This window comes from Adiantum capillus-veneris, chromosome 7 (genome assembly GCF_014529385.1).
Source record: "Adiantum capillus-veneris isolate H3 chromosome 7, ASM1452938v2, whole genome shotgun sequence".
NCBI classification, from domain to species: Eukaryota; Viridiplantae; Streptophyta; class Polypodiopsida; order Polypodiales; family Pteridaceae; genus Adiantum; species Adiantum capillus-veneris.
In genome coordinates, this window is record NC_140937.1 from 60,796,719 (window position 1) to 60,816,270 (window position 19,552).

Sequence of the window (19,552 nt, forward strand, 5' to 3'; positions counted from 1 at the left end):
ATACGTGCAAGAGGGAAATGCTCACTCTTGCACGGGGAGAGATTGCACCCAATGTCTACGTTATTCTTCTCTCCTCCTCCCTCTCCTCTCCGCATGCCGGTGTAGCACTATGCTCTAGGAGGTGCATCAGCAAGTGTTCTCTCTGTGTGTGTGTGTGTGTGTGTGTGTGTGTGCGTGTGTGTGTGTGTGTGTGTGTGTGTGTGTGTGTGTGTGTGTGTGTGTGTGTTCGCGTATAGTATGGATAATGCGTTGTGCGATTTGTCACGTATGCAGATTTGTCTGTTTATGGTTTGCAATGTACTATTTGGGGTATTTTGCAGGGCCCCCTTGCATCCGCTTGTAGCATGGAATGCCTGAATCTTTTCTATCTTGCTATTGGTTCTGTTATTAACCACAATAAAGTAGGCTTTAAGTCCTCTAATGGCACTGTTCCAGTCAGTGTTGTTAGTGCTGGCTGTTAGATTATTCAAGATGGAAAGATCTTCAGGCTCTTGGGTATACCAATAGGTTTCAAGGTGAATTTGGAGCAAAGATGGAATTGGGTTATAAACAAATTGAGGAAAAAAGTTTACAACTAGATGAATCTGCAACCAACCATGGTAGCTAGAGTATTTGTCCTTAATCATTAATTACTTTCTTCACTAATCTATTTTTTGCCTTGTTGGAGGTCTTACAAATATCAAATCAAACAAGCTACACAATTAGCAAGAAGATTTTTGTAGGGAGGAAATGAACTTGGAATCAGGGCCCCAAAGGTAGCTTGGGAAATATGTTGTAAGCACAAATCCAGAGGTAGAATAGGCATTCTCAATATAGAAAAACTTGAAATCAAGATGGCTAACAAATGGATCTTAAAATCAATCAACTATACTCACTTTTGGGCCTTTCTTTTGAGAAGGGACACTAAACACTTCTTCTTTGCAGGATTATAAACCTTGGAAAAAATCTGTCACTTTGGGATATCACCGATGAGGATCAAAGCTACATCTAGAACCATAGCAATGGAGAACCAATTCATTCAAAAAAGAAAAAAAAGATATCTGTCCAACCTATTGTGGAGGCTTGATGGCACTATTATGACCCCCTTGGTGTGAAGTGTGTACACACCAATGATGTGAAAGGTGTAGATGGATCCGATGACGTAATCTCGTTGCAAAAAATTATGCTCAAGTCCATGTTATCATCTCTCAGCTTGCCTCTGCGTGAACTTTGAAGATGATGGATCACAACCAATCGGGTCACAAAAACGAAATCTCTTCCAACAAAGCTATAGGGTTTTCATTCACAAGAGTAAAAGGAATATTGAAAAGGAGTCTTTCAAATTTAAATCTCATCTTGGTGGATGTGGGGGGCATACTTGGAAGTTGGGCAGGCCTCGTGATTTATCATTTCATCACTTGTTTTTCTTGTAGGTATCATGCTTGCTTTGTTTTTGTTAATCTGATGTCCTATAGTATATTGGCTTCACGTGAAGGCTCAAGCTATTCAATGTTTCATAAATTCATACTTTAGAAGCGCCTGGTTCAAAGCTTGAACTTGCGAAGCAACCGAAGCTGCCATGAAGCCTCCGGCAGGCCTGTCCTTTGTACCTTTCGTCTACTTTACCTCTGAAAGCCAAAGCTTTTAAGTTTTAACGAGTACCACTAGACAATCCATTTCCCCCCTCTTTTATTTGCCAAGCAGGAAGCTACTTGCTACTGCACGTAGCCCATGGCCATGGTTTTGATCAAGCTTCCAAGCTGTTCCTCCCTCCTGCTTCTTCTCTGCATTTCAATGCTATCCAGCATGCAACTTATCAGAGGCGATGACAAAATGGAGTTGAACTCTGTGCTAACGCCATCCTCTGCACCTTTGCAATCTCCCTCTTCCGCCTTTGTGCTCTCCTTTCGCCCACCGCCCGCCTCTGCAGATAGCTCCAGCAATCTCTACCTGGCAATCTCCTTTGCCTTCGATGCTGCTGCGCAGGCTGGCCCTCCCGCGTGGGTGGCAAATCGTGACAATGCGGTGTCGTCAACTGCAAAACTCACCCTTTTATCCAATGGAGACCTTAGCCTTTCAGACCCCTCTGTGTCCCCTTCTGAACTTTGGTCATCTCGGACATCCAATCTGGGGGTTGTGCAACTGCGGCTTCTTGACTCTGGCAACCTTGTTCTGCTCAACAACAAGTCTGATTATGTGTGGCAAAGCTTCTTTTACCCCACAGATACACTTCTTCCAACCCAAAATTTTACCATTGAGTCCACCATGCTGAAGTCCAACGAGCGCTCCAGCTTCTTCGAGAGTGGAAGCTATACCCTTGGCTTCAACTACTCCACCGGAGTCCTCCAGCTCTCCTCTAGCTTGCAACCCGCAGGTTATTGGATGGATTGGGGGAACATCACTTCATTCTCGTTCGACCTTGTGGGATCGAACATAACAATGAATAGCTCCCCACCATTCATTATCCAGGGGTCTTCATCGACATACAGGCTTACGCTTGATGTGGATGGCAACCTTCGCATGCATGCTTGGGATGCAGCCTCTGCAGAATGGAAAATCTTATGGATGTCATTTACTGATGTGTGCGATCGTGTTCATGGACTTTGCGGAGAGTATGGGGTTTGCCTGTATAATCCGCAACCCACATGCGTATGCCCGCAAGGATTTAATGTCAAGGATTTAACCCTCCTTTCCAGTGGTTGCGAACGAGTTTACGAAATCAATCCTGATTGCAGCACGCCCATCAAGTATGCAGAGATTGAGAATGTGGACTTTCCTTCGGGTGACTTCAGGGATCTCACAAATGTGTCGATAAAGGAATGCAAAGACCAGTGCTTACAAGTTTGTTCATGCATGGCAGCCGTGTACTGGGAATCGGAAGAGTATGGGCACTGCTGGCTGAAGGAAGAGGTGCGAAATGGGAAGTATGTGGGGTCTCAAAAACACAAAGTGTTTCTCAAAATGTCAAACCATGACCCCTCTGTTTTCAGCCCTATAAAAGACACAGCAACTAATTGGAGCTCCCAATCGCTCTTTCAACCGCCTATCCTCCTTAACAACACCTCAACTGTAACATGCATCAGGACAAGGTATAAAGCATTTCCAGTTATAACCTTAATTGTGCTCGTCGGGGCCCAAGCTTTATGCTTTGCTGTTGCGTGTATGGCCCTCTTGAAAGCTAGAAAGAAACTAAAATATTTGAGGATTAATGAAGATCTAGAGTCTGTTTCAAGATCTCCATTGGCATTCTCATACCAGGAGGTAGAAGCTGCGACTGAAAATTTCACCCACAAGCTTGGAGCAGGGGGTTTCGGAACTGTGTACAAAGGGAAGCTGCCGGATGGTACTTTGGTTGCGGTTAAGAAATTAGAAGGCGTTTCACAGCAAGAAAAGCAATTCCGTGCAGAAATCGCGACGCTCGGTCACATTCATCACATCAACTTGCTACGTCTGGTTGGCTTCTGCTCTGAGGGAACCCACAGATTGTTGGTGTATGAGTTTATGGAAAATGGGTCCCTTGATCAGATACTCTTTCAGGCGGGCAGTAACGGTGCCAAAATCGATGCTCTTGACTGGGGCACAAGGTTCCAAATATGTTTGGGCGTTGCACGGGGAATACATTACTTGCATGAAGAATGCCTAGATTGTATTTTGCATTGTGACATCAAGCCCCAAAACATACTACTGGATGGCAGCTTTATTGCTAAAGTAGCGGATTTTGGTCTCGCATATCTGTATAGCCGTGACCACACTGTGAAGATGACTACCATTAGGGGTACAAGAGGATACTTGGCACCAGAATGGGTTCTTAATCTACCGATCACAGCAAAAGCAGATGTTTTCAGCTATGGCATGTTGGTGATGGAGATTGTAAGTGGCCGAAAGAATTACTTGTACACAAAGTCTGCCATGGAGGAAGGCAATGATGATTGGTACTTTCCAGTATGGGCGTACGGCAAGAAGATGAAAGAGGTGATTGATTCGAGAATGGATGCAGTCTCCGTTGATTATCAGCAAGTAGAGTTAGTGTTGAAGGTAGCTTTTGCTTGTGCCCAAGGGGATAGGAATGCAAGGCCTTCAATGGGGAGGGTGGTCCAAATGCTTGAAGGAACTTTGCCTGTTCCAGAAGCTCCACCACCCTCCCTGTTTCCACATGGTCAACCTGTTGATACCCATGAATATACATTCTCCTCGTCAGATACTTGTTCAAAAAACACTCGTCCCTTTGTGTACAAAGCAAACTCTTGAAGCACATCCTACATTTTCCCACTTGGGTCCCAAGAGTACATTCTTCTGGTTGCAGGGACAACTCTTTAGCCATCACTATACTGTGTGGAAGGGCACGTCTATAGTAAATGCCAATGCCATGTATAGATAAAATTTGTACCTACTCCACAAGGGGAGAGTATGGCAAAAATTTACATGTATTCACATGAGGCTATGCTTGTGTGTTTTGTCAGCTGGCTGCATGTATTCAAGTTGAATTGGAGTGGCACAAAACAAACATTTAAATAGAGCTCCACTCCAAGACACAGGCATCTCAGACTCAAAGCTAACGAAAAAGATTCTCGTCCAAGATTTTTAAAGCAGAGCCGAGCTAGCAAAAAATTCTCCTTATTTTTGAAGGCAAGGAGGAATGTGAGCCTTATATACATCCCCAAAGAAGAAGCTTGGGAGAGAGAGAGAGAGAGAGAGAGAGAGAGAGAGATTGTGCTTTGTTTTCATCAAAGCGTGTTACCTTTTTCTCTACTTGGTGGCATGTTTAGTACATTGCAATGAAAATGTCTCAATTTGCATGAGGGAGTTTGCATAGTCCTCCCCAAAATCTTACAATTAGCGTGCAAATTTTAGTGTGCTCGTTTCATTTTGCGTTGTTAATACTACGTAAACTACGTAAAGAAATGAAAGACTTTTCAGCACTACCTGCATGCCACATCTAGTTGACTCCCCATCATGCTTTTCCTGGCTATGGTTGCGAATATTGGTTCTTCGCTGGAATTATCACTTGATTTTTTGCTGCTCTGGATACACACTAGGTGATGCTTCGAGAATATCCATCAACCATGAAAGTTGATAAAAAGGATTGTGTGAGTGAGTATATGGTGGCTTTCAACGTGCTACCCATGTTGGGCCAAACAGCTTCCTTGCTACCCATGTTGGGCATTTCGTACCCACTACGAAAGACGACATCCCAGAGAGGTTGCCCATCCAGAACTTTTTGTCCTTTCGAGAGGGCATCACATTTGGCATGCATATCGATCAAAGCACCGCGAAGAAGAACGTCTGTCTCTAATGTCCCCCCACTTGTCTCATCATAAAAAATATCACCCATGACAATAAGGCCACATGCTTTCAAGGTGCAAGCATAGGTGATTGCATCTGGAGAGAAGCCTTTCCTTACATAGGTGATTGAACAGCGCTTGCTTACCAAAACCATGTTGGGCATATCCAACAATCAACATATTCCAACAAACACTTCAAACACAAAAGTCATCAAGAACATTTGGTGCTTTTGTAAGGGCATCACAATTGGCATACATATCAATCAAAGCACCGCGAAGCACTACATCTTTTGCATAATCCCATAGGCATTCAAGGTGCAAGCATAGTGCATTTGGAGAAGGGACTTCCCTTTTGCATCTGGTTTACACCGCCCAAAACTTCCTTGCCACCAGCATATTGGGTATCCTACGATCACGTTCCAAGTGATGGCATTCCAAAGAGGATGCCCACCAAGGACTTCTGTGTATTTTTGTGAGGGTATGATGTTTCGCATACATATCGGCTAAAGCACCACCAAGCATGACATCTTTCTCAAACAGACCCTGACTAGCGATCTCATTGTGAAATCTCTCCCCATGTGAAGGGCACCACATGTGACATACATGTTAAACAAAGCATTGCGCATCTGGTGAAAACAACCCAGCCTTCCTTGCCACAGTCATGTTGGACAAGTCTTGCAATCAACACTCTCCAAGAGACGGTGTCTCGGAGAGGATGCTTATCAAGAACTTCTTGTGTTTCTGTGAGGGCACCACCTTTGGCGTACATATCCATTAAAGTGTTTCAAAGCACGTCATTCTTGTTCAACAGCCTCTAAGTAGCAATCTCATTGTGAATTCTCTCATCCATGTCAAGATATTGCATGAGGCCACAACCCTTCAAGGTGCAAGCATATGCAATTGCAGTTAGAGAAAGGCCGTCCCTTCACATCAAGTGAAAACAGTCCAGCCTTCCTGGCCATAGCCATGTTAGGCATGTCTCGCAATCACATAGTGCAAGAGAAGACATTCCAGAGGATGCTTATCAAGAACTTTTTGTGCTTTTGTAAGGGCACCACTTTTGGCATAAATATCAGTAAAAGCATTGCGAAGCACGGCATCTTTCTCCAAGAGCCCCTGACAAGCAATCTCATCGTGAATTCCCTCATCCATGTGAAGGTCTTGCGTAAGCCCACAGGCTGTCTATATACACACATAGGTAATTGCATTTAGAGAAAGGACTTCCCTTCGCATTTAGTGAAAACATCCCAACCTTCCTTGCCATGGCCACGTTGGGCATGCCTTGCAATCAACATGCTTCAAGAGATGATGTTCGAGAGAGAATGCTTATAAAGAACTTTATTTGGGCTTTCATGAGGGCACCACCTTTGGCATACATATCGATCAAAGCATTCCAAAGCACGACATCATTCTCCAAGATCCCATGACGAGCAATTTCATCTAGAAATGCCCTTCTTTTGCATCTAGCTTGATACCGACAATTGTAACACTTGAGAGAGGCAGCCAAATGTGCATATCCAATTACTGACTTGGTTTACTCTGGTCAGAAAAAGAAAACTCCTCATCACACTCTTCCTGTCTATGCTCAAAGGTGTTGGAATAAAAATAAAATATCACAGCTGTCATGTCTCGAGAAACCAAGAGACACCAATACCTTTTCGTATCCACGCACGCACCCCTATAACTGTAACCACAATCATGGAATGAAACAAGCCCAACTACCCGCCTATCTCTGCGTATATCTCTCTCTCTACCTCTGTGTATCTACTCTCTCTCTCTCTCTCTTACACACACTGCCTGCGTCACCTTCTGTGCACGATGTAGAACACACACAGTAATGTAATCGCCCTCCTGGGCCATCCTGTCAACATGGTATCATTCGCCAGTTCATCTTCGAAGATGCTGCCCACAAGCACGATCCTGCACATGAAGCCATGATGGTATGTTGTAGCATCCTGCGCTGGCTTCTCTACTTCTCCATGCTCCTGCTGACCCTCTTCAACAAGGCCCTCGAACTTGCAGGGATGATGCTGCTATTGATGGCGCATGGAACAAACGCCATCCGTGCTGCTGCACTTGCAACTGAACCACCTGCTACCCATGCTGCTGCTGAGAAAGCAAAACCAACCCTTGCTGTTGCTCCTGCAATCTCCCCACATGATGCCCACGTTGGTGAAAAGGCCGAACCTGCCTTTGCTGCGACAGAAAATGCCGCAACACCTGCTGCCATAAATGCGATTAGCGATGCCGCCAATCTCGAAGAAGGCGATGCTACTCTTGCAAATGGGTATCCCGCTGCATATGCCTTTGATGTGGCTCCAGTTAAATATGCTGCTCCTAATGATGCCGATGTTCGAAATGGACCTTGTAATAATCTGCCACTTGCCCCCTCATGTGTAGCCCTTCCACAGAGGGCCCAATTCCTGCCGTGTCTTAACCTGGAGGCAGATGATGATGACGATGAAAATTCCATCATCAACACGTTCCTTGCTTCACTACACCCATGTCCTCATGACGAGGAAGCCAAGCCTGATCATGGCGCTGCCCCCATGAATGCAGCTCCTGCAAACTCTGCTGCTCAGTATGAGATCCCTGAAATTTTCCAAACCCCTGCAACTGGCGTTGACATTCAAGTCCCCAGATCCTTCAACAGCGCAGCCCAATGTTCAGCCACTGCTGCTAATTGTGAAGAGGTCAAGCCTCAAGCGTCTTCTGCCCAATTAATGCAACAGGAAGCAAATAAACTCCAGGATGTTTGCAGGCAAAGCCTGAGCCAGATTTGCTGCTCCCTCAGTGCGCTGGTTATTCATGGCTTGACTATGCGCAAGAAGTCTACACACACATCCTCTGTGTGTCTGTCCACATGCTTTTGTTGCCCAACTGGCCACGCCATCCAAGGCACTCAAATCAAAGCTGCAGTCGATGTAGAAGATGAAAAGGAAGATGAAGTACCCACCCGCAATGATGCAGCCAAGAATGACATCCTTGCTGCGAAAATTACTCCTGCAGCGCCCAGCCCTGCCATGCTCGCCACCTTGCCTTGTGAATACTGTGGCCACCATGCAGATGAAGAAGACGAGGTTATCACCAACTTCCTGGCTTCTCTTGAAGAGGAACACACAAATTTTGACCTGCAGACGGCCACCTCTGAACACCTCAAAGGCAGCACTTTGTTTGGGGATCACCCTATGATAAATGAACCTGCTGACAGAGATGAAGAGATAGAAGTTGCTTCCTCCTGCGTGTACCAAACCCAAGTTGATGATGCAGAACCTGCAGATGATGGTGAAAATGATCTAACCTTGATGGAAATCATTAGAAGGGTGCCTCACCCTTACAACATGGATGTTGCTCGTGCATTTCACGCTGTCCCTATTTGCAACTATTGCTGTCGCACTTCTCGCAAGCGAAAACCAACATTGTGCTTCAATTTTGGAATTCACACAGGGAGCTTTTGACATGTTACCATATAGAAATTAGTTTTGGGTTCCATGTACTTCTTAGATCTAAGTAGGAAGTAAGGAGCTTTTTGCTAGATTGAACTAGAAAATTCACATGTTTCTATATTATAGGTCTATAATTGCTGGATGGAACTAGCAACTTTCAAGTAGCTCTAAATTTCTTATATAGTACTAAGTGAAGTTGCTACATAGAAGTAGTAAATTCTTGGTCTAATGCAATTACTATATAGCAACTATGTGTAATTGCTAATTGGAAGTAGTAAATCCCAATTCCACACAATTACTATATAGTAACTATGTTGACTTGTTAGTTAGAAGTAGCAAATCCTAAATTCAATACAACCCACTTATTAAGCATGCCTTTCCACCTCGCAATATAGTAATTATTTTATACTAAGCACTAACTATATTACGTATTCTTTTAATATATGTATGTACTATGGTACTTATACTATGTTTTATTAAGTTATTTTGTGATGTTTTTATTTTGTCTAGTAATTCATTTTTGCAAAGAACCATAAGAATGCATTGTAACTCTCATATTCCATGACCTTGAAAAAATCAATACCTAAGTTTGGGCGCTTGTCTATATCAATTTCTCATATCTTAGAGTTGTTTTTGTTTTTTTTAGAAGGCATATTGTATGGTGAGATTTTCCCAAGGAAAGTTGTGCAAGACCTATTTACTGTGTTTACTTTCAAAGGAGAGATTGTGGCGCCATCTCTTACTTTTTTATGGTCTGATTATGAAAATACTTATTAGTGTAGCTTAGAGGTGATACAAGTACTGCAAATGGTGCTACACTCCTTGAAACTCATTGCATACATATCTAGTTCAATGGGAGAATGTATTCCCTACTACAAGAGGCAATAGATTAAAAACTTTAAATGTCAAATGTCCATATTAAGGCTTATAAATTCCATCTCTACTTATGCTTGTTGAAGTTTTGAGATATTGTGTTAATTTTGGCGTTAGGTCTCCCTAATCTAGAAAAAATATAAAGCCTTTCAAAACATTTGAAGTGCCTAAGTGAAGGGTAAGTTTAAAAAATGAAAAGACACATGAAGGTGGAGAGTCAAAAGTCTTTTTTTTGTCCATATAAAGTGGTGGTCTACTTTACATGGTACATTTGTGTTTCTCTTCTCCTTTACTTTTTCCTTAATTAGCATTTTCTTTTCCTTAAAGTGTCTTTGCACTATGTACTTGCAATATGTAGGTAGTGATTTTTTTTTTTTTAAGCTATAAGAAATACCTTATATTTTGTGTGTGTGTGTGGCATATATTACACACAAAAAAAGATTGAAAATAAGATGAGGGGAACAAATTGACACTTTGGACTTCATGATGAAATCTAAAATAAAATACACTAGCTCAAACATAGAAAATTTTCAAAAATGGGACATAGCTAAATGAATAGAACACCAAAACAAACACTTAGATACATTGAAAGAGATTAGAGGAAGGATGGAAGTAATGCATATGCAAAGTGATAGAGAGACCCATTTTCAAGGGAAAAAATTAAACAATATGCATGATGGAATAGCTTTAGAAGTTCCTTGCAACCAGAGAGAGAGAGAGAGAGAGAGAGAGAGAGAGAGAGAGAGAGAGAAGGGTAGAGATACATATGGAGAGAGATAGAGATAGAGAGAGGCCATAGATACCCTTGAAAAGCCCTACTGCTTCGGTCTACATCTCTTCGTCTATTTCTATGCCAACCAAATATGTGTGCCCTTGCTCTCTATATTGTAGATTGAAGCAATGATACTAAACACCTTCCGCTCACAAGGATGGTGGGCTATGTAATAGAGGGAGGCAATAGGATATTGTGATGATTCAATGTTAAGCAAGAGAAAAACAAGAATTGAAGGCATGCCAATAATTGGAAAGGGTGGGGATTCAAAGTCGGTCTAAGAAAAGAGAGTATATGGAAAATCGTTTGTGTAGGCAAATAAGTGGTCAAGAGAGAGCATGTATCGAGTATATCCAATGTGTTTCCACATGAAGCGTCTCATGAGGGTAGTTTAGAATTTCTCAAGTACGGAAATGGTGGCTTGGTTAGAGTACAAAGGGCGGCTAAGCTTCCTCTAAAGTTTGGTGCATTTTTTACTTAGTTTATTTTGGAGTTTGGTCATAAGACAGTGTAGAGTGTACCATAGGAGGACTTATCACAAGTGGATTGGGATAAAGTGACTCAAAGAGGGCGCCTTTAATGTTTTGGAAGATGTTTCAAGTAGGGAGTAAGGGTTGGAGTGCATGTTGTGCTATATATCGTATCTTTATTTTGGAGTTTGGTCATAAGATAGCGTAGAGTGTACCATAGGAGGACTTATCACAAGTGGATTGGGATAAAGTGACTCAAAGAGGGCGCCTTTAATGTTTTGGAAGATGTTTCAAGTAGGGAGTAAGGGTTGGAGTGCATGTTGTGCTATATATCATATCTCTATATATAGCCCCCTGCTCCCCTCCATATAAACTCATCTCGTGTGACCACTTAACACACCTTTAGGGTTTGCAAATGTGGTGTCGTCCCTCTCTCCTCTATTTTTTTTGGATCGTGATTCGTCCTCGACTAATAATCTCGCCTTGCATATGTTCACCATATCATCTTTTTGCATAATGCCACTTCCCTAATCAATTTTGAATAGGAAGGTAGCTAAGCACTTTTCGTGCTTTTGCAAATACCATACTATTGTCATATGTTTCAACAGTAGATTGCCAAGCGTATCGTTTTTTTTGGATCATCCTCGACTAATAATTTCACATTGTATATATTCACCATATTAGCTTTTTGCATAATGCCACTGCCCTTGAATATGCAAGCCAAGATGATTGAATCTGGTGAGACACCCTCGCTTTGTATCTAACAAAAACTACCAAAAGCTTCGTTGTCTATGTTGGACATGTCCTTCTTAGAAGGGCACCGCACTATGCATACATATTGACCAATAAGTGCTTGAAATATACATCTTTCTCAACCAATTAACAACTTTTTGGAATCTCAAAAGTAAACCACACTTGCATACATGTCAAGATATGACCTTTGGGATTGGAATTTCATCAACAACTTGTTGTGCTCTCAAAGGTAACCATAGTCCAAGAGACAACAATTGAGACACTTTCAAACATATGAACAATCCAAGAGATGCCCTTTAAGGCATAACACACATCAAGAACTTGGTGTGATGATTCTTTATCTCACCATGTATATTTTAGCTATGTCAACCTCTTACATAGTGCATATGCGTTCAAAATGTTGCCAAGAGATGACATCTCGAATCAAGATGTAGTACACGAGATGGCAAATGAAACTAAAATCTACTCAGCAACTTTTGTGCTTTGATAAGTCTAATAACTTGTGTGTAGCGGAAAATAGCATGAACATAGTGAGCATTTCATTAGAATAGATTCCTAATGAGAATAACAAGAGTGCTTGAGTGGAGAGAACAACAAAAAGTATAACACCTAGTTAGATAGCATGAACAATACTTCAAAAGAGAGAGAAATTAAGCAATTGACAACAATTGAGGACCGGATTTGCATGGATCGAAGCCGGTCCCCCCTCCAAAAGGCTTTGTATTATGGTTTCTCCCATCAAGAGAGACATTTTACAATACAAGTCTTTGTGTTCCTTCAATACTAGCTAGTACAATGAAGATGGAAAATTCATGCACTAAGCAAAACACTTATCAAACACAACATCAATTGCCTCACGGTCTCAGAACCAAGACCTCACACACTTTCGAAGATGGTGAGAGCTAGCGGGGTATGAGAGTAGATTGAGAGGAAGAAGGAGTATTCTTACGAGAAAGATGTACATCTCCTCACATAATCACTCATATTAGCATAGCTTAGCTTATTAATTAGCATGGTAGAGGAGGTGAGCATGCATTGAAGCTTGGCTCTTGGTTGGATTTGCATCACAAAGCCAAGAGTTGTTGGTTTAGGCCACCCTTCTCACAAGCTTGAGAAGGAGAGAGAGTCTTCTTTGCTTCACACATGAGATTGTGTAAGTGTGTGTGTGATAATGCCTTCCAAAAATCAGTCCCCTCTCTCTCTCTCTTGATCGACCCCTCTTGCTATTTGCTCATTCTTCCACCTCATTGGACCTCCCCAGGAGATCTACATTCCTCAATGAGTGGATATTGCAATGTCCCATGTAATGAAGGTCAATTGCATGAGTGTTAGCATAGCTTATATTAGCATAGCTTAGCTTAGTAATTAGCATATTAGAGGAGATGAGAATGCATTGAAGCTTGGCTCTTGGTTGGATTTTCATCACAAAGCCAAGAGTTGTTGGTGTAGGCCTCCCTTCTCACAAGCTTGGAGTAGGAGATAAGCTTTCCATTAAAGCTTGAGAAGGAGAGAGAGAGTCTTCTTGCTTCACACATGAGTTGTGTGTGTGTGTGTGTGTGTGTGTGTGTGCGTGTGTGTGTGTGAATAACGCCTTTCAAAAATCAGCCCCCCCCCCCCCCCCCCCCCCCCCCCCCCCTCTCTCTCTCTCTCTCTCTCTCTCTCTCTCTCTCTCTCTCTCTCGGTCGACCCCTCTTGCTATTTGATCATGCTGCAGCCTCACTGGACCTCCCCAGAGCTAGCCAATGGTAATTAAGTAGTATAAGTGATAGCCTTCTGACATGTGTCCCCCTTTCCCCTTTTGTGAGACCTTTAGGTAATCAATAAATGCAACTAAACTCTCATTAGACCCCTTTGCCTCCTGGCCAATAGGAATCAAGCAAGCCATTGGGCTGCTGAATGCTCATTGGTCCCCTTGGGAGACTGTCCAATAGTCTTCTAGAGAGCTTAATTATTATTGGTTCTTTTGTTAAGTGTTTTTAAATTAATTAAACTAGATTTACTCTAGCCTAATTCTCATTGATCCACCTCCAAGGCCATCCAATAGGATTTGAGTACACCTTGTGGGCATCTGGGCTAGGGAGTTGACATGTGTCTCTCTTTCCCCTTGTGTACAAAGGGTATACCATGAGCTGGCCTTCCCTGAACCATGTTGAGTATAATATCAATCATTGGAGGGATAGTTGAAGTTGAGTCTAACTGGCCATCTTCTTGCAGTTCACGACCTCACCATTAGCTCCATACATCCTCACTTGTTTTCTGTTAGTGTGGATAAGAAATTGAAGTGCTGGGATTTGACCGAATACAATGGGTCGATTAGCTCCCATCATGGGCATTTGAGCATTGGTGTTTCCTGCTTCCCTCTCTTCTGAGCGATCTTGAGGAGGAGCTCTTTTTCAACGCAGGCGCTACCATTGATTATCATCATCTGTCTCTGCTTCATTACCATCACGTGCGATAAATTAAAACCATTCACATGAGGATGTTGTCCATGCCATCTTGGTTGAGGAGATCATGTCAAGTGGCAACCTCCACGTTCAAGAAGCGTAAAAACCATCTTAGGTTTAGGCCTAGAAAAAAATCATTTTTCCAACAGAAGAAAATAAGGGAAAACTTGAAAATCTCTTGGTTTTTAGGTCAAAATTTGAAGCTTTTGTCGGTAATTACACTAAAACTTGTAAAAATTTCCTGGTTTTCTTCAAGGCAAGTTCAAAATGTAACCGGGATTTTAGGATTTTAGGATTTTAGTTAAAATACACCGGACCCGGTATTTTTCTAACACTGCTTAGTCTTAGACTCACCAAGTTTTTTTTTAAAAAAAGCAACGTGCTATAAAAATTTAAGTCGAAAAATCTACCCAAAATTCACAATTACTTGAGGACTTTTGCAAAGGCGCCAAGTAGAGATGATGTCGATGGAAAGAAAAAGAAACATGGGGAGGGAGATTCAAATGTATTTCACTTCCCCCCACGCGATGATGGCGGTTCGGAGCTTCGAAGTGTCTGCGTCTGTCCATCGCCATCATTATCAGGGTAAGCGTGCTGTTTCAGATCCGAGCTGTAGTATGATTGTGGCTCTATTTGAGGGGTGGGTGTTTTAGGATGATGCATCGGTGTGCTAATGTAGAAGCTCTAGGTCTGCTAGTTGTTTTTTTTTGGGCAAGAGGCAGGTGTTGAAGTGGTTGTAAAGGTGTAGTAGGTTGAGATGTGGATCTTGAACTTGGTGCAGGAGGTGTCTTAATGCTACCAATAATTTTAGTGGCTGCACTGTTTATCAAGAGATGAGCTTGCCGCCTCTTAAGAATTTGACCTAATCACACCATTCTGTCTGCACCTAGCTTTATTCAGGAACAACATATATGAATCCTCATTACGGGTATGCCATGGTACTTTTAAAGATTTTGTCAGCTGTTAGACCTTATTCTGGGAACAATAGTTATGAGATAGTGACAAACACTGTAGTTTTTTTGTGCGGGCTTGCTACAGGTCGACTAGAAATCCCCATGATTCAAATAGATATACAGGTGGCACTTCTTTTGGATCAGCAATGTTGGCTGCATGTGGGCTGTGTCCAACAGCTCTAGGAACTGATGGTGGAGGCCAATGTAGGTGAAGGTTTCGAGTGGAAACATACATCTTCTCTATACTAATTTTGTTCACATTGCATGGCATATAGAGAAAAACATGGAAGTGGCTTACTTTTGGCAATTGGACTTGGTCATAGAAAATTTTGTGATGGTCATGTTGAATTTGTAGGCAGGTGTCAATAGCAGCTTTGAGTTGAATATACTACAAACAGTAGTGATGAATTGAATGTACGTGGTTCAAAGGAGAATCAAATGACTCCATTTCCATGTTTCATTCTCATATTATAACATCTCTCAGCTCCATCCGGCCTTGAAAGTGCTAGCAACGTACGTAGGTAATGGTTTCACTCTACAGAGAATGTTTGGGCAAATCAAGTCTATCCTTATCTTTTTAAATATTGTGTTATGCCATGTCATGCACAATTTTGTTGCAATATAGTGGTGATGTGTAATGGCATTTGCCTATTCAATTTGAGAGTAGCAGAATTTAATGAGAGTACTTTCAAGAAATGATTTTGTGAGCATAGCGGGTAGACATAATTGAAGATAGTGAGGGCGAGCTTTTTGAAATGGGGCCTCTAAACCCAAACCAATGGGCCTACCCTCACAAAATGTTCGTAATGAGGTACGCACACTACTTGGGGCACCACCTTCTTTTGGGAGTGGAGAAGGAAACCAATCAAAATAACACTTGCACTCACCCACTCAAGCAACACACTTTGAAAACCCCCTTACTCTATATACACTTTGGACACTTGAACACCATCAACGATTATGAAACCCAATGCCGTGCATCAAAATGAAATATGCAATTTGTGGAATAGCATTCACCTTCTCCCCATAAGAATACCCATAATACATCCAAACTCTTCCTCTCTCAAGCACTCATCAAAAAAATCATGCGCACAAGACTTGCCTCTCAAACACACACGAGAATCACTTACATCAAACTAACACACTTTGCATAGAGAGCTCATCTCCATCTATGCAATGCCGTGACACAAATAAAATCACCATGAGAGGTAGCCACATGCATATGTAATGAAGCAAAAGAGAGTTGGAGTGAGAAATTTCTTTAGACCAATTGAATAAGTGTGGAGAAACAAACCAATGGTAAATTGAGAATAGAACACTTACTTGATTTCTCGCACACCTTTTAAGGGGAGGACAGACACTAGCTAACCATCACGAATTGCGACACTTGAAAGTTTTGAAGATGATTTCATGATCATTAACATAACCATGAGAGAGATCATGATGTATTTACAAGTTATTGAGGTGCTACAAATGATTTATTGGGTTGATGGAGTAAGAGATTGTAGAATGGAAAGAGTGGAGAATAGAGTTACACTTCCTCCAAAGAGGAGGGTTGGGAGGGAGGATGTGAAAGAGGGAGAGTTGGGGTTTTCTCTACTATTGATCAAGAAACAACATGAAGTTGAAAATATAGGTGTGTGTGTGTGTGTCCTTGAGTCTCTCCAAGGGGGACTATTTATAGTTGTGTAGGAGTGGGGTTATGCTACACTTAATTAGAGTAAGTGATTAGACCTAATTAAGTGTCCTTTGACCACTCATTGAATATTGGACATAAAAGGGACTATTTATTCACCAAAAATATCATTTTAGACCGTGAAGGCTCCATAGGGGTGCATAATGTAGGTGGGCCCCACCATGAGGCCCTACGGGTGGCTCCTGCGGGGTATCTCAACTTGTCTGTCTTGGCATTTAGAAAGCATCTTTAGGTTGGTCCCATCACATGCAAGTGACCTTGAACACTCATTGCTCTTCTAGAGGATGAGTAGGGGAAAAATAAGATCTCACCCTCTTGATTTACTTGATTTATAGTTCCCTTTTGCTGTGAATCTGACAGATTTACACTATTTTGACCATAACTTTTTACCTGTAGCTCGGAATGACATGCTTCAAAAGGCAAAATTGACCTTCTCAACATGTTTGATATGAATTTGGACTATTCTTTACGCCCATGCACCAAGGAATTCGGTTTGGAAGGTCCACACTAGGCTAGGGAACCTTTTGCTTCCAAGTCTTCTTGTATGGGCCCTTTGCTTGTATGCATCCAAGGGGAATCATGCTTTTTCAAAAGGCTATGATGCTTAAACAAATAGAGGAGGGCCCAATATTATTTTCTTGTGAAAAGAATATACAATTGGAGTCTTTTTGAAAGGAGAGAAACTATATGTATATTCTTAAGAGATATTGGGCCACCTATGTAGGGGGCATAGAAGACTTGTAGAGAGGGACCATAATCTTTGGTAAAGACAAGTGGAGAGTTGATTTCCATGGGAATTTATCTATATGGGGTGGAAGATGGATATATTATTTTTCTACTACTAATTCACAAGAGGTAAGAAAGTTTGGGGGTATATAGTTGGTTATTGTATGCTTATTCTATTTACAAAGCAAAAAAGAAAAGGGTGGTAATATAAATATATGACTAAGGTGACATTTTTGGGAAGAGTATAATGTATGTGTCGCCACAAAGGTTAAACGAAGAGGGGGAATTTACTCTAGATAACTTAATAGCGTAGAAAAATATATACACATATGAGGAAGAGGATGTTGAGTAGGCTGACAAATGTTGCAAAAAGATGGTTACCATTTTATGCCACTCATATTAGCCCTCCCCCAAGCCTAGAGATATTCATATCTTTAGGAGGACGGTGTTGCTTCTTTTTCTTCTTTTTTTTTCTCTTTTTTTTGTCATTTTTTCTTTTCCACTCTTTTTTTTTTCAATAGGAGGAGTGTCATGTACTCTTTTACTCCATTAGACCTGCTTTTCATTACCTCAATCCCATAAATCGGAGATGGGAGGGTTGCCTTGGGTATGTTCAGATTTCAAGGTTGGTTCTTCTTTGCACATCAAAGCTTTAAAAATAGATGGAGCATTTGCCAAGCCGAAGGGAGCCATGTCAATTTGGAGCTTAGACGATGTAGGCAGATGACTGCCTATCAACGGATTGATACGTTGAAAGTAGGGCTTTAATCTCCATCCATTGACTCTGGTCTTGTGGAGTTTTCCTGATAAATCTGCTAATCTGTAACTACCATTCCCAAACTTTGTTTTTATCATGAAAGGTCCCTCCCATCTTTGCAAAAACTTTTTGTCAAGTAGAGTATCAAGTCGGTTATCATAGCGAAGAACCAACATACCTTCCTTCAATCCTTTCCCCTTGAGCTTCTTGTTGATTTTATCCCTTTGGCTTGTCGCTTTGGTGATGTAGTGATCAATGGACTCTTCTCTATCTAGCTCAAGTCGTTGGAGATTTAAGATCCTTTCATGTAGAACCTCTTTTGGTTTTTTTGCCACTCTTGCAAGAACGCGCAAGCTTGAGAGCTCTACCTCAATGGGGAGAAGTGCCTCCTGTCCATAAACTAGATGAAAAGGGGTGAATTGGGTAGATACCTTGAAAGATGTCCTATACGCCCAAAGAGCAGCCGTCAAATGGCGATCCCAATCATTAGGCCGGTCCACAACCTGCTTAGAAATGATCTTACATATCATTCCATTCACTTTTTCCACCAATCCATTGCATTGAGGATAGTAGGGTGTGGAATGCAGGTGTTTCACTTTTAACCTCCTCAAGAGATCATTCAGAAGGTCAGCCCTAAAACCCGGGCCTCGATCTGATAAGATTTCTAGGGGTGTTCCAAACCTACTACAAATATGATCAAAAATAAACTTTGATACCTCTTCAGCTGTGATTCGGGTTGTGCTTGTTGCTTCCGCCCATCGTGTCATGTAGTCAACACCCATGATGATGAAAACCTTCCCTGTAGAAGTACGAGGTAGGGGACCTATTGCATCCACACCCCACTTTTCAAAAGGGCCATAAGATATTATTGGGACTCGAGGCTCATATGTTAGTCGTCTATCCCCAGCAATTTGGCATGGCTTACATGCCTTACACCAATATTGGACATCACGATGTAAGCTCGGCCAAATAAACCCTGCTTGTAAAATCTTCCTACTTGTAATATCTTGAGAAAAGTGACCACCACAGACATCATCATGACATGAAAGAAGAATTTTCTCTATCTCTTGCACACCTGGTACTCTCCTCAAGACCAAATCTTTCCCTTTGTGATATAAATCATCCCCGATCAACTGGTAAGGTGTGGCCTTCTTAACTAGTCTATGTCTTTGCACCTTGTCTAAGTGTTTGGGACACTCACCTGCTTGTAGAAAGAAGATAATGTCTTTTAGCTCCTCTTGACCTTGATATTTGGGTTCATATAGTTTCACAGCTCCTACCGCCATTTGAAGCTTTTCATTTGCGAGTAAGTCTGCTTCCTTGTTATGAGTTCTCACAATGTGTTGTACCTGTGTTGCTTTCAAACCCTTCATCAAAGCTCTTACACTACTAAGCCACTCA

At 41.9% G+C, this 19,552-nt stretch overlaps 2 protein-coding genes across 2 annotated transcripts; both read left to right on the top strand.

Annotated features, from left to right (window-relative positions):
• The first annotated feature begins 1,485 nt into the window (after window positions 1-1,485).
• LOC147453943 (G-type lectin S-receptor-like serine/threonine-protein kinase At1g34300) lies at window positions 1,486-4,415 on the top strand. The gene has a single exon (XM_086515992.1). The coding sequence runs from the start codon at window positions 1,711-1,713 to the stop codon at window positions 4,225-4,227; it is 2,517 nt and encodes an 838-aa protein (XP_086372118.1). The 5' UTR covers window positions 1,486-1,710; the 3' UTR covers window positions 4,228-4,415.
• A 2,684-nt stretch (window positions 4,416-7,099) lies between these two features.
• On the top strand, window positions 7,100-8,755 carry LOC147453944 (uncharacterized). Its single transcript, XM_086515993.1, has one exon. It carries the CDS (start codon window positions 7,196-7,198, stop codon window positions 8,717-8,719), a length of 1,524 nt encoding a protein of 507 aa, XP_086372119.1. The 5' UTR covers window positions 7,100-7,195; the 3' UTR covers window positions 8,720-8,755.
• The last annotated feature ends 10,797 nt before the right edge of the window (window positions 8,756-19,552 follow it).

Bases quoted from the DNA above. Each gene is read 5' to 3' on its own strand.
- LOC147453943 (XM_086515992.1), top strand. From the start codon at position 1,711: ATGGCCATGGTTTTGATCAAGCTTCCAAGCTGTTCCTCCCTCCTGCTT.
- LOC147453944 (XM_086515993.1), top strand. From the start codon at position 7,196: ATGATGGTATGTTGTAGCATCCTGCGCTGGCTTCTCTACTTCTCCATG.